Source organism: Dermacentor variabilis, chromosome 3 (assembly GCF_050947875.1).
Source record: "Dermacentor variabilis isolate Ectoservices chromosome 3, ASM5094787v1, whole genome shotgun sequence".
Taxonomy (NCBI): Eukaryota; Metazoa; Arthropoda; class Arachnida; order Ixodida; family Ixodidae; genus Dermacentor; species Dermacentor variabilis.
The window spans coordinates 11,010,535-11,025,846 of NC_134570.1; the positions used below are offsets into that span (position 1 = coordinate 11,010,535).

The window sequence follows — 15,312 nt, forward strand, 5'->3', positions numbered from 1 at the left end:
TACCATCGTCAGCGTAGATAATGTGCTGAAAAACTGATTTTTGGCCTAAAAGGTAATTTTTTAGGTCAAGGATATCGGCATAGGACAGCAAGACCTGACGAAGATCATCTGCTTGCGTAAGAGGGAGATCTGCAGACATCATTTTTTTACAGTCAAGCTGCATATGGCTAGCCCACTCGTCCGTCCGTCGGTCTGTCATCTGTGCGCCGAAAACTCATCCGGCGAAACCCCATGCGCATGCGCGAAAAAGAGAAAGAGAAGCTCGCGACTGGCTGCGCCAGTAGGGACGTCGTCGCTTTCCCTCGCAGCCGAGCACGCGCGCAGCAGTTTCTCGCCGGCTCCGAAATAGGTCATACGTCATACGTACTCCTGTGGAGCAGGCAGCTTTCGATCAGCAACACCGCGAGCAGAACCGAGAACGAGCTCGTCTACGCCATGCTGATGCTGCAGCCTGGGCACATGAACAGGATCGTGCAGCCGAGCGCAAGCAGCAACTGCGTACCGAGGATTCAACAGCTTACCAAGCCGTCGTTTAATGAACCGTCGGGATTAACAAAGTGATAAACACCGGGACCGTAAGTTTCGGCTTCGCTGGTCAACCATCTGTACGGAGTGCTTGGCTGGTGACTTTAGAAATCGGCACTTGGCGACACGATGGCTGTGAGGGAGCCGGAAACACTCCGAGGGCCGCCGACGGCTAACACAGAAATGTCGAATTCTTGCAAGGACGACACGATGGCAAGCGTAATACTGGCAGGTAACACACAGGTATAAAGTACAAAGGTGCAGGCAGGCTTTGTTTTCGCATACGGTGAGCACAGTGCGCGGGAGGATGACAGAGTACGCCAGAACCACGTCGAGAGTTGGGGAGACAACGTATTCACCATCGCACACAGGAGGAACTCCGCAGAACTTAAGCGGCTGGGAGTGTCGGATATTACGTTGGAGTCAAAAGTGAGTTCCAGTTGAAACACACCTGAGAAGCAGTCGATAAGACCAGAGTGCGTCGAGAGAAATTCTAGGCTGGGGATCACGTCGTGAGGACACTGCGCAAGCACGGCAAACAAAACAGTGGTCTGATGGCCAGCAATGCATACTTGGGCAGTGCACATTTCAAGAACAGCAGACGTGCTGCCATCAACGACCCGCACTGTGCTCTGAATAGCAGGCGTAAGAAATTTGCGGAGCTGACTACGGAGAGCAGCGCTCATTATAGAAATCTGCACACTGGTTTCTATGAGGGACGTAACGGTAACGTGTGGAGGGACAGCGTAGGAGATATTGCTTCAAGTTCGCGGCAGACAGTGCGAGTTACATCTTCCGACGCTGTAGACGGCGCAGACATCGCTGGGTCCTCGCATGATGATGTGGCGGCGGTATTAGGCAGCCGAAGGAACTGGCGGGTGTTGCGGCGGCTCTTCGCTTGTTCAAAACGTTGACATACGTTAACTATGGCGTCCACCATCGCACAGTCCTTCAAGTAGATTGAACGCGTCGTCGGCTATTACCTTCAACATGTGAAATCTTGTCAGCTTCGGTCATTTTTTGTGTCAGATTTTGGACAAAGGCCTAGTACGTCCTGTATGAACGAAATATGATTCAGCGGTCGTCTGAACGCGGGATCCCAGCTCCTTTTTAGCAGCCCGCTGAAGGCCAGATGGTCTGCCGAACAATTCACGCAGCTTCGCCTTGCAAGTTTCCCAACTTGTAAGAACTTCTTTATGCGTCGGGTAGCACACGCGTGCCGTTACTTTCAGGTAGAAAAATCACGTTGGCTGACATCAGCGTGGGGCCCCACCTGTTGTGGTTGCTGACGCGGTCCTACACGTCGGTCCACTCTTCGACGTCCAAGCCCTCCGTGCCAGGAAAGGTGCCCGGGTCTCGTGGGTGCAACAGAATGACAGGAGCCGGTGGATGCTGCGCCGTCGTCACTTTGCTGGTCATTGCGGAGCACCCAAGACACGACCGCTTCGAGGTTCCGTACTTGGTTGACGGAGCCGGCACCACCGTGAGATTTACCTCGCACCTCTACCAAAAAGCTGTTACGGGGATAACGCGTATTTACAAGTTATGACTATATACAAGGTTACAACAGCCCCAGGCAGGGGTGACAGATGCAAGTCCTTCGCACGTGTCTCTGGCCGCTTCGTCGCTGTCGTCTTTGGCAGATTGACAGCCCGTTTACTGTGTCGTGGCAGCATAAAAATGTGTAAATGTGTCACATACATCTTGAAACGCTTCTGATTGGAATAGTACTGGAAGTTTGAGAGGCGGTTCTTCTTCGCCGAGCCCAGACCGGCCAGCTTCTGTCACCAGCAAGGCTACACCTCATCAACCCGCAGTCATACCCGAGCCATAAGTGCCCGGCATGCCCGGCCAGAGACACGGCCCAACATCTTCTGTGGAGCTGCTCTGCCTTTGACACGGTCCGAGAAAGGACACCACGCTACCTGGGCGGGAACCGACCTGGCACCCTGCAGGAGTGGCTCGACCCGCCATCGCACATCGGGCTCAAGGACTATGTCCAGCTTTGGAGGGCTTTTTTGGACTTTTTCAGGGACAAGGAAGGGCCTGGCCGCCTCTTTGCAGAGCCTACCTCGGGGCCACTCCACCTCGAGGAAAAAGAGAGCACCGGTCCCCCGCCCCCATAGAGCACCCCTTTTCTGCCGCAAGGCTTGGCCTATTAAACGCAGAAATAAAGACGTATTAAAAAAAAGATGTGCATTATGTTTTCTGTAAAACCAGTGGGAAGGTAGACGGTCGCGTGTTTTTGCCCGATGTCAGTATGTCGTATCTAGCGGTTTAACTTCTGTCATTGTTTTTCACTATGCTTCATGCCAGGGATACTTTTCAAATGGCTGTATGGGCGCTCTTAAAGCCTACTACTGCCGCAAAACCTGCTGCTATTCGGGAGGCACTTCGTTTTCTCTCCGAGGAGCCTCCTAATGCATGAATGATATCCTGCGAGTCGAAACCAGCTCTTCCAACGATGCCTGTGTCCTCAGACGGGGGCCGTATTATTACATGGCTGTAGAAATTACAGAGAACCTCGACCACGCAAACAGAAGTGGCCACAATGCCAATGCCACCTTTAGTGGATACCTTCAAACTGCGGCGTGATAGGGAACGAACAGGCAGACGCTGAAGCGAAAACTGCTTTAAATAATGCTTCTGACGTAAGCATTTCTTTCTCATGAACAGACACAAACACCCTAGCTACTTCCTCGCGTAATACACAACCGTACGTTGGCACGCTGGACCCAACCAGATCGACGATCCAAACGAGTACACAAATGGGACCAAGAAGTGTTTCGTATGCCTCACAAGCTCAAAAGAAGCCAAAAGAGCATAGTGCACCGGAATCGGCTTGGTGTCGCATTCGCCAACCGTTATAGACATGTGGCAGTGATACTAGCCCAAACAGTGAATACTGTGAGGTATTAGAAACACTTCATCATATATTACCGCGACAGCGTTAAGGAGCTCGTGTCGCAGAAAAGCCGGTGTTGTCGGCGTCAGTGGTGTTGGCCGTGAGCGATAAATGCTAAAGGCACTTCATAAATAAAAAAAACATCTTGCAAGATGGGCTGGTCAAAGCGAACCAGTGTCTCCGGAGTGTGAGACGGCGACGCTACCACTCAGCCACGAGTTCGTTCCTTCAAAACGGGACAAAATCGCCTCAAGTGAATGCGGTGTTGCCTTAGAAACGAGCCGTAGAAAGTTATACTGCGGTGTATATCGGTAATTATGACCATGTAACTTACAGAAGCCGCAGTTTCACGAGTAGCGAAGTACGTTTCCGCTACATTTCTTCTGCTCTCTGCGCACACGCAGAGCCATCTTGCGGCGAACACAGAAGACCCCCTCCTCGCAATGTACGGCGCTGCCCCGACACGTGGCGCGCCACTCGCCCCATGGTCGCGTCCGCCTTCATGGCGCGTCGGGGCCCGGCTATCTGTGCCGATCGCGACGTTTGGCTGGCGTAGCGTGTTTGAGTAGGCGGTGCGAACGGGGTGCGATAACGCTATCGCGTTCCACTCTTGAAGGCGAAGCTTAAGCGTCCTCCATTTTTTTGCGTGTGTCCCGCATACGCGCAAGAACGACAGCAACTTGTCTCTTCCATTGCAGCGATCCATAAGAGACCGCTATCAGACGAGTTTCTTTTAGGTCCTTGGCCTAATGCAAAACGCAGCCCCGATAAGTGCCGCTATAACCTTTCTACAAGCCACTGGGCTGGACGCACTGGTTTAGACATGCTACAACTCTGTGAACTTGTACATACGCATCTCTTCCTCACACCATCACCATCATTCATCAGCTCTTTTCCTCCACGTACCTTTTCCCCAGTGTAGAGTAGCAGGTAAGAGCAAGTTATAACTCTGGCCGACCTCTCTGCCTTTTTTAAAATAAATCTCCACCCGCCGTGGTTGCTCAGTGGCTATGGTGTTAGGCTGCTGAGCACGAGGTCACGGGATCGAATCCCGGCCACGGCAGCCGCATTTCGATGGGGGCGAAATGCGAAAACACCCGTGTGCTTAGATTTAGGTGCACGTTAAAGAACCCCAGGTGGTCAAAATTTCCGGAGTCCTCCACTACGGCGTGCCTCATAATCAGAAAGTGGTTTTGGCACGTAAAACCCCAAATATTATTAACCCGTGTACTTAGATTTAGGACCATGTTAAAGATCCCAGATGGTCCAAATTTCCGCAGTCCTCCACTACGGCGTGCCTCGTATTCAGAAAGTGGTTTTGGCACGTAAAACCCAGTAATTAAAAAAAATCTCTCTTTCTTTGTCTCTTGAAAGGCTACTAGACAAGAAATAATTTACGTTCTCATATCTGATTTTCCAGTAGTGAATTTTCGCATGGAGTCCACATTCTGTAAGCTTAAGAAAACTCACTAAAGAACGCAAAAATATTAATCTATCTACAGCTGTACGCTTTTTACGATTCTGAACATCCAACGAATGCAGTTGAAGTAAGTTGTCAGCGAACAGAATTAATTGGCCCTTGAAAGGGTTAATATGAACGTCCAGAAATTACATATACAAAAGGTGTCTTGTTGTCCTTGGGCGTTCTCAGGAAAGAAAGCCACGCACGAGGCTCATTCCGCATTATTGCGGCCTCCAAAGCCACCCCGCTTCTCCGGCTGGGTATATCTTTTCCTGGGAAGCCCTTCGTAGAAAACTAAGCACTGGTTCTCATTTCTATGCTGCACTAAATGCGCTAGACGCCCTCGATCTGAAGAGTTCGAAACAAAAGCAAATATATATATATATATATATATATATATATATATATATATATATATATATATATATATATATATATATACGCAGGAAAGAGACGACGAACTTTTTGGAAGACTTCTTTTACTTAACGTTTTCGGCTGGTGTACCAGCCTTCGTCAGAGTACAGTAACGCATGTACAACTCATACACAGCTTTAAAGGCACCGTATCACGAGCTGAGGGCGCGCTATCTACACTGACTAGACCATACACTGCGCATCATAAATCATTATCATTGCGCATTATAAATGATTGTCCATGACACGCATTTTGGAATATACAAAAAATGAAATGCAGATGTGTTCACGATACAATACACAGAAACATGACTCTCAAGTTAGTGCCAGCGGTTACAATGGTTATGTGTAGTGAAAACAAAATGACTTACACATGCAGATACAAAGGCGTGATGTTTGGCACATGGCATCTCTAAGTGCAACCTCGAATTATCTAAAAAAGTAATATGTGAAGCGTACAACTTCGAGCCACAGCGACATACGTCAAAAAAGCCACATGTAAAATAAGAGACAGAAAAAAGCGCTGAAATCATGTGTGTACACTGTGTGGGAACTGTATATTTGTGCTCAATCTAAAGTTAGACAGGTTAGTTTTCCTTTGCTTTCATTTATTCCAGGCGAGACAGTGTTAAATTTGTGAATCAGGTAAGATTCGCGAAGCTCGCGGTCATGGTTGGTGCGGAATCCAGATTCGAGTATTGTTACTTTGAGATTATTAAATGAGTGGCCCGGCATGTTAACATGTTTCGAGAGTGGTAGATTTGGTTGGGATTTGGCATGTGACCTGTGGTTGTTAAAACGGATCCTCAAAGGTGTTTCAGTCTGGCCTATGTATTGCATGTGGCAAGTGCCGCACTCGAGCAAGTACACTACGTTATATAAATCACAGTTGAAGCTGCCTTTAATAGTGAACATGAATTGGCTGGCTGTGCTGGTGGCAGTTAATGTAGGCGTTATATGAGCGCAGACTTTGCAACGTGGTTTATTGCAACGGCTGCAACCGGTCGGGTTAGACGTGGCGATTTTTGAAGACGTTAGTATGTCACCTATGTTTTTCGAACGTCTATACACGACACGAGGTGGCTCAGGAAAAATGGCTTTTAACCTGTCGCTTTGGGCAAGAATGTTATAGTGTTTTCGGAGTATGCCTGAGACCTTAGGGTTAGATGCGGAATGTGTGAGTATCAAATTAGTCGACTGGGAGCCACTGGGCATGTTTCTGCCTTTAAGAAAGTCCATCCGGTCATATCCTGCCGCTCGGTGTATCGCGTCATCGATAATCTTCTCTGGATATTTACGGTCGAGAAGTTTCTTTTTGAGTTCCTGGCAACAAGAATTAAAATCGCCTTCTTCGGAACATATGCGCTTAAAGCGCTGCGCCTGGCTATATGGAATCGCAGTCTTACAATGACGCACGTGGCTGCTTTCAAAATGAAGAAATTGATGATTATCAGTTGGCTTTTTGTACAGTTTTGTGATTAGGCGTCCATCGGCAATGGTAATCGTCACATCAAGGAAGACTACAGATGACGGTGAGTAATGATGTGTGAATTTGATAGCGGGGTGTGCCTGGTTGAATGCCGCAATGAAGTTTAGGAGTTCCGTTTCGCTATGCGTCCAAATACAAAATATATCGTTGATGTAGCGCTTAAAGTAGATCGGTTTTAGTCGTACACTATTAAGGAACGCGTCTTCGAGCACTCCCATAAAAACGTTCGCATATTTGGGGCCTATTTTAGTTCCCATCGATGTCCCACTAATTTGTACATAATGAGAATTATTAAATTCGAAGTTGTTAAACTCGAGAACTAAGTTAAGCAGAACCTCGAGGGTTGAGCTATCAATCGGGCCATTACATTGGAGGTGTTCATAGGATTTCAAGACAGCCTGAATGCCATCCCTATGGGGAATATTCGTGTAGAGGGAAGTGACATCCATCGTTACCAGAAGCGAGCCTTCGGGAACGGTTAGATCTATTATGTCATTAAGGAAAGCATTAGTATCCTTAATGAAAGAAGAAAATGTGGCTGGAATAAATTTGATTAGACTGTCGACGTAACGAGAGATGTATTCTGTGACTGTTCTGATGCCGGATAGAATGGGACGGCCTGGATTACCTGGTTTGTGTATCTTGGGCAGCAGGTAAAAGCGCCCAGCTATTGGACTAAGTGGGATCAAGGAGCGTGCTGTTTTATCGTCGATCTTCTGCTTCTTCACCAATGCTTTTATGGTCTCCTTAATGATGGAAAGGAATTCGTCGGTAGGATCACAGGGAAGTTCTTTATAAAATGTGCCGTCAGATAACTGTCTTACGGCTTCTTTTTTGTAATTTTCCTTTGTCATTATCACGACCGAGCCACCCTTGTCCGCCGGTTTAATAACAATATCATCGCGCGTGCTTAGGCTTCTAAGAGCATCGGATTCGCTAGTGGAAAGATTTCTCTGGAATGGGGCGCGTGTCTTGTAGGTGTCGAGCACGTCGCGAGAAACAGCTTTGATATATAGGTCTAGGCATTTGTCCCGTTGTAATCCAGGTAATCCAGGCCGTCCCATTGTAGCCGGCATCAGAACAGTCACAGAATACATCTCTCGTTACGTCGACAGTCTAATCAAATTTATTCCAGCCACATTTTCTTCTTTCATTAAGGATACTAATGCTTTTCTTAATGACATAATAGATCTAACCGTTCCCGAAGGCTCGCTTCTGGTAACGATGGATGTCACTTCCCTCTACACGAATATTCCCCATAGGGATGGCATTCAGGCTGTCTTGAAATCCTATGAACACCTCCAATGTAATAGCCCGATTGATAGCTGAACCCTCGAGGTTGTGCTTAAGTTAGTTCTCGAGTTTAACAACTTCGAATTTAATAATTCTCATTATGTACAAATTAGAGGGACATCGATGGGAACTAAAATAGGCCCCAACAATGCGAACGTTTTTATGGGAGTGCTCGAAGACGCGTTCCTTAATAGTGTACGACTAAAACCGATCTACTTTAAGTGCTACATCGACGATATATTTTGTATTTGGACGCATAGCGAAACGGAACTCCTAAACTTCATTGCGGCATTCAACCAGGCACACCCCGCTATCAAATTCACACATCATTACTCACCGTCATCTGTAGACTTCCTTGACGTCACGATTACCATTGCCGATGGACGCCTAATCACAAAACTGTACAAAAAGCCAACTGATAATCATCAATTTCTTCATATTGAAAGCAGCCACGTGCGTCATTGTAAGACTGCGATTCCATATAGCCAGGCGCAGCGCTTTAAGCGCATATGTTCCGAAGAAGGCGATTTTAATTCTTGTTGCCAGGAACTCAAAAAGAAACTTCTCAACCGTAAATATCCAGAGAAGATGATCGATGACGCGATACACCGAGCGGCAGGATATGACCGGATGGATTTTCTTAAAGGCAGAAACAAGCCCAGTGGCTCCCAGTCGACTAATTTGATACTCACACATTCCGCATCTAACCCTAAGGTCTCAGGCATACTCCGAAAACACTATAACATTCTTGCCCAAAGCGACAGGTTAAAAGCCATTTTTCCTGAGCCACCTCGTGTCGTGTATAGACGTTCGAAAAACATAGGTGACATACTAACGTCTTCAAAAATCGCCACGTCTAACCCGTCCGGTTGCAGCCGCTGCAATAAACCACGTTGCAAAGTCTGCGCTCATATAACGCCTACATTAACTGCCACCAGCACAGCCAGCCAATTCATGTTCACTATTAAAGGCAGCTTCAACTGTGATTCATATAACGTAGTGTACTTGCTCGAGTGCGGCACTTGCCACATGCAATACATAGGCCAGACTGAAACACCTTTCAGGATCCGTTTTAACAACCACAGGTCACATGCCAAATCCCAACCAAATCTACCACTCTCGAAACTTGTTAACATGCCGGGCCACTCATTTAATAATCTCAAAGTAACAATACTCGAATCTGGATTCCGCACCAACCATGACCGCGAGCTTCGCGAATCTTACCTGATTCACAAATTTAACACTGTCTCGCCTGGAATAAATGAAAACAAAGGAAAACTAACCTGTCCAACTTTAGATTGAGCACAAATATACAGTTCCCACACAGTGTACACACATGATTTCAGAGCTTTTTTCTGTCTTATTTTACATGTGGCTTTTTTGACGTATGTCGCTGTGGCTCGAAGTTGTACGCTTCACATTTTACTTTTTTAGATAATTCGAGGTTGCACTTAGAGATGCCATGTGCCAAACATCACGCCTTTGTATCTGCATGTGTAAGTCATTTTGTTTTCACTACACATAACCATTGTAACCGCTGGCACTTACTTGAGAGTGATGTTTCTATGTATTGTATCGTGAACACATCTGCATTTCATTTTTTGTGTATTCCAAAATGCGTGTCATGGACAATCATTTATAATGCGCAATGATAATGATTTATGATGCGCAGTGTATGGTCTAGTCAGTGTAGATAGCGCGCCCTCAGCTCGTGATACGGTGCCTTTAAAGCTGTGTATGTGTTGTACATGCGTTACTGTACTCTGACGAAGGCTGGTCCACCAGCCGAAAACGTTAAGTAAAAGAAGTCTTCCAAAAAGTTCGTCGTCTCTTTCCTGCGTATGTTACGTCGGGTCCTGCGTGCTGAACTTTGAAGAAAACCCCTATATATATATATATATATATATATATTCAACGAATGTTTGAGGACGTTATTTGCGACCCTAATATCTCTTGGTAGCAATCTGAGCGATTGACGCGTTCTTCTGAGGCCTGCTGTTTTGTTCTCGAGGATTTCTACGGCAAATTATCCCAGCGACCTCCATCTCTACACTGACGAATAAATAAGGGTAGGTTCTGACAGCTGTGCCGCTGCTTATTGAAGTCTTTGTGTCGATGTGGCATGGTCTAGCCATTTTGACCACGTGGTCTATTCAACCATATCAGACCATGCTAGTATTGTTGCTGCTTTTGCGAACTGGAGAACATACCCGCACAAAATTCGTCATACTCTCGGATGAGAAGTCAGCCATTCAAGAACTACATCTTAGCATACTTCCAAACAAGTTTTGTCGTCGGCTCCTGGTTTCACGTGCAGAAATAGTAACAAAAGGGATTAAGAGTATTAGTATCAGTGGATACTTCACGTATTGATATCACTGCCAATGAAAAAGAAAATGTTATTCCTGATGAGGCGCTTTAAAGGCACAGCTCCGGTGAATCATCAACTCCCTGAAGAGAGGAGCCGTGTCCCTTTTCGTCCACATTAGAACCAGCCCGTCGGCCTTTGTCCTAAAGCAACTTCGCCGTTTGGAAGCCACCTTCCTATGCAGAGTAAGAACAAGATTGGCCTACACTCCTGTATAGAAGGAAGTGGGCGATAAACAGCACTTCATCTGGTCTAGCAAGCACTCCTGCGTTTAAAGGAAGGGACTTTTGGACAACATGAGAAGAAAAGTCTTTCGTCATGAACATGTATAATAAAGAACTTTTTTAAAGGACTACATTTCACTCGCATTTCTGTGACAGGTTGGAATGGGTATTCATGACTCATATAAAGGACTCTCAGGTGGAGCAGTTGCCGGCCACGCCTGCTTGGCTAATTATGTCTCTAGCAACATCACTACTGCCACCATCACCAGCATACGCATTAAATGTCATTTTTAAGGTGAAAGTCACAGATGGCTCATGGGTTGAAAAATCCGTTGTCCGGCGTTATGGCACCCAAATTCAAGCTCCAAGTTGGTTCGATTGAATTTGGGCAAACGGGCCATAGCTCCAAGTTGGATTCCAATTGACATCGTGAAGGTCGAGAACCTGACCCACGAACTTTGGTGTTTAGGTAAGCTTAAGGTACTCGAACCCGCGACCCAACTTGGAGAGATGGCCGAACCGGTCTATGTTCAAGGTGTGAGATCGGGCTAGTTGGTATTCCATGAGGATATAACCAGCGCGAGAGTTGACACGGAGCACAAAAAGAAGCGACAAGGACAAGCGCTGTAAGTTGGATTATAATTGATATCGTGAAAGTCGAGAGTCGAAACTACTACCTTTGGTGTCAAGCAAGGCGAAGTTAATTAAGGTACAGTTAATCAAGGTAGAGTTAATTAAGGCACTCCAACCCACGGTCTTTGATGTTAATTATGGCGAAGTTAGTTAAGGCGCAGTTAATTAAAAAGTTAATTGAGGCAGATGGACTCATGATCTTTGGTGGGCGAAAACAAGTAATAGGAAGTAACAACCTATTCGAACGAATCTCTCATGAATGCGCAGGCTCTCACCTTCATCCTCTTTAGCGTATGCTAAAGTGACTGTCAGCTTTTTACAGCGAAACTGTATATGGCTAGCCTATTCGTCCGTCCGTCTGTCGCCTCTACGTCAAAAATTCCGCTGGCGCAACCCCATGTAAATGCGCGCACGAAAAAGTCAAAGATAGGTGCGCGATTGGCTGCGCCAATAGTGACGTCGTTGCTCCCCGTCGCAGCCGAGCACGCGCGCAGCAGTTTCTTCCCGGCTCCGAAATGGGTAGGCTACGCGTCGTACGTACTCCTGTGGAGCAGGCAGCTTTCAATCGGCAACGCCGCGAGCACAATCGGGGAATGAGCTCGGCTACGCCGTGCCGATGCTGCAGCCCCGACACAAGAAGAGGATCGTGCAGCGGAGCGCACGCAGCAACTGCGTACCGAGGATCCAGTACCCTACCAAGCATGTCCTTTAATGAACCGTCAGGATTAACCCAGTGATGAACGCCGGGGCCACACGTTTTAGCTTCGCTGGTTAACCATCTGTACGGAGCGCTGGGGTGGTGATTTTGATTATTTTCCATTGAGAAGCGTTTGACTTGGCCCATACGCGCTTGCGCCAGAACCTATACTGCCGCGCTGTTATCAATGCTCAGCGGTAAGCCGCGTCAAGTTCAGGGGCACGCGCGCTTGCCATAATTTCTGCAGCTGGAAAATTTAATGCAAATGATCTCCTTCAGAATACACTATACACCAGGCCTGTTTCCTTCATTGAAATGCATACGCATAAATTCAATCTGGCGTTTTATACTACTAATTGCTACCCATCTCCTTGAAAAGCGCCGTTTGTTACATTGATGTTGCATAACTAGCCACACCTATGCACATGCAGTTATCACGGGCTTTCGCTAGTCAGTTTTCTTCAGAGCTAGTGGAAACGATGACGATGATTGTGCGTCGCGTCAAATGATTAACCTTGGGCAACGTATTACGAGTGAGGCGTAATTTATGCTGTGTGCATCGCCTGGTGAAGCTTATATGTTGACTTTTGCACTTTATAAGAAGAGTTAGCGCGTGTTTGAAATCGGTGAAATCAGGTTGTTTCCCTCAGAATGCATCAGGGCCTTAGTAGAAAGCCGACCGACCGCGACCGCATTGGGCTGGAGTGGACTTGACTGGGCCTGGTATTACTGTTGGTGCCGCCACGGGGCCGACCCCGGCGATAATGAGGAAACGAAGGCATTTCTCACGAAATGCAAATACGGGCTCTGAATTAACTTTCCCTCACAGGTAGCCTCCTCCACTCCAGGAACAATGAGGGAGAACAGTTCCCCAAGTTGGGAGTGCGAACTGTGCTTCCCAAGCTCATTTCGTGATAAATCAAGGCTGGCAGGAAAACTACGGTACTGTCCGCCATGCAACTGCGCCTCACTTCGGTTAAAAGCTACACAAATGGAAGACTTTTGCAGAGCAATCACACGTACCAGCAGGTCCTGCGGAGGCCTTCCTCGACGTTGGCGGCTTCTGTCATGTCGGTGGATGCCTTGGACCACTGGATCATGCTCTTGTATTTCTGCGAGCATTTGCCACCTTCCACGAACAGGCTCTTGAAACACGGCGCAAGCCGAAGGTAATCTGCAAGATAGGGAATGAATGACTATGTTTTTCTTTATTTTTAGATATGATGATTAGGAGATGCTGGCAACGTTTGTGCGCCCTCAGCGTAGCATCGTTTCGAGCAAGAACCTAGCGCGGATTATATTCTGACAAGTAAATTGATACAGCATTGTCATTTGGGCTTTTTGTTTCTTTACTTTTTTGTAGAACAGCCTAATTGTCATATTCTAAGGGCGCAGATTAAGTGTAATAAAGAAAGAGAGAAGTACAAGTTTTAGGGGGTCCTGCAAGCTCTTTGAGTAAGGTAATAAATCGTACTTATAGACGCGATACAATGCTTCTGTGAACACCTGAGCAAAACATTGCTCAGTTAGATGCGTTGGGGAACGTACAATGTCGCTTAAAAAATTTGTCATGCTTCCCTATGGCTCTGTCAAACTCCTGCAGTCGATGCTGCAGATAACGCCATAGCGCTCTCGTACGACTTTTCGCTAGATGTGGGTAAACGTCACGAGCGATATTAACTCTATCAATGGCCACAAACGTGTCAGAAACGGTAACAATGTTCATTATATTCCATGTGTTAAAAATTATAAAAAAGTTACAGGGTCTCTTATGATCTCTCTTAAGAGGTGAACGGCGAAAGCCTACTCTCCTCCTCTTATCATTCGCCTCTTTCTCTCTGCCTCTTCTCTTTCTCTGCTTTCGTGTAGTCATGGCTGCTCACTACTAAGCATTTTTAATCGTTTGTAAGTAATTGTGGCCATTACAAGCCGTCGTTAGACATATTGGTCGTATCGTAGTCATTAGTAGTCAATACAGGTCATTTTAGTCATTAGTCATTACTGGTCAGTACTAAGCATTATAGACATTTCTAATAATTGTAGTCTTTACAAGTTGTAATGTCTACAAAATGACAAATTTGTGTAACTACAAGTCATTTCAGTCATTATTAGTCATTACTGCTAACTACTAAGCATCTTTAGTCGTTTGTAATCAGTTGTTGTCATTACGAGCCGTCGTTAGTCATGTTGGTCGTATTATACTCACTAGTAGTCATTACAAGTCATTTCAATCATTATTAGTGGTTACTGGTCATTACTAAGCATCTTTAGTCATTTTAACCAATTGTAGTCGTTACAGTTGGTCGTTAGACATATTGGTCGTTTTGTAGTCATTAGTAGTCACTACAAGTCATTGTTAGTCAGTTTAGTCACTACTCCTAATTACTAGACATTTCTAATCAATTGCGGTCATTACAAGCCGTCGTCAGACATATTGGTCATATCGGAGACATTAGTAGTCATTACAAATCATTAGTAGTCATTGTAAGTCATTACTAGTCATTATTAACCTCTATATATCTATATTATAACGTTATAATTCACTAACTGTCACTTTCAATAATTTTTCATTCTTTGACCTGTCTTCATATGGCGTGATGACGCTTCGGCTGATGATGATGAAAACTTTACTCATCCTTCATTAAAGGGAAGGGGGCAACAGAATAGAGGGTGGGGGAGAAACTACTTCAAGTATACCTCCTCTATCCTCTCAGCCCACTGCAGGATGACCTCCTGAAGGTTGGGGCTCGAGTTGCGTAAGGCAGCCTCCCACTGCTCCTCACTAGATATTAATTACTTGAGGAAAGGGGGAAGGGGGTGCTTAGGGCACCCCCTCATGATGCGGTTTAAGTCTGCTTTGAGAGAGACGCAGAATTTGCAAGAGGGAGACAGGTAAATGGAGGGATGAAGGGGAGGGAGAAGTGCGAGTTTGCAGCTGTCGCCACAGAACTTCACACCTGCGCGGGTATTTGCCCATGAGTAGCGGAAAGGTTAAACGGTCTGATCGGTAGTGTGGGCAGATGTCGTGGAAGGTAATAAGCCAATCCCGCGCTGTTAACGGAACCTACTCCCGTGGCAAGGTCCGACACATGGGATGCCAGAGCTTCGGCTGACACAAACTTCACCATGGGCCTAGAAAAGCTTTCGCCTTAAAATACCACTGCGTTCAAAGTTGTGCTTCCGGCATTCAGCAGGCGTCGTCCGCGCGAGTTGTGCCGCCTCCTACGCCGCGCAAGATCGTGGCGTTCTTGAAATTTTGCTGTTTCGCTGACGGCGTTTGCGCGTTCCAATTCTTCTTTGCC

General features: G+C 46.5%; 1 protein-coding gene across 1 annotated transcript in view; it reads right to left on the bottom strand.

The window, feature by feature from the left end:
• The window catches only part of LOC142573885 (uncharacterized), a 64,629-nt gene that overhangs the window by 34,489 nt on the left and 14,828 nt on the right, over positions 1-15,312 (bottom strand). Inside the window, exon 3 of the mRNA XM_075683099.1 lies at positions 13,034-13,184. Coding sequence (XP_075539214.1) covers positions 13,034-13,184 — 151 coding nt within the window. The remainder of the gene's footprint in view (positions 1-13,033; positions 13,185-15,312) is intronic.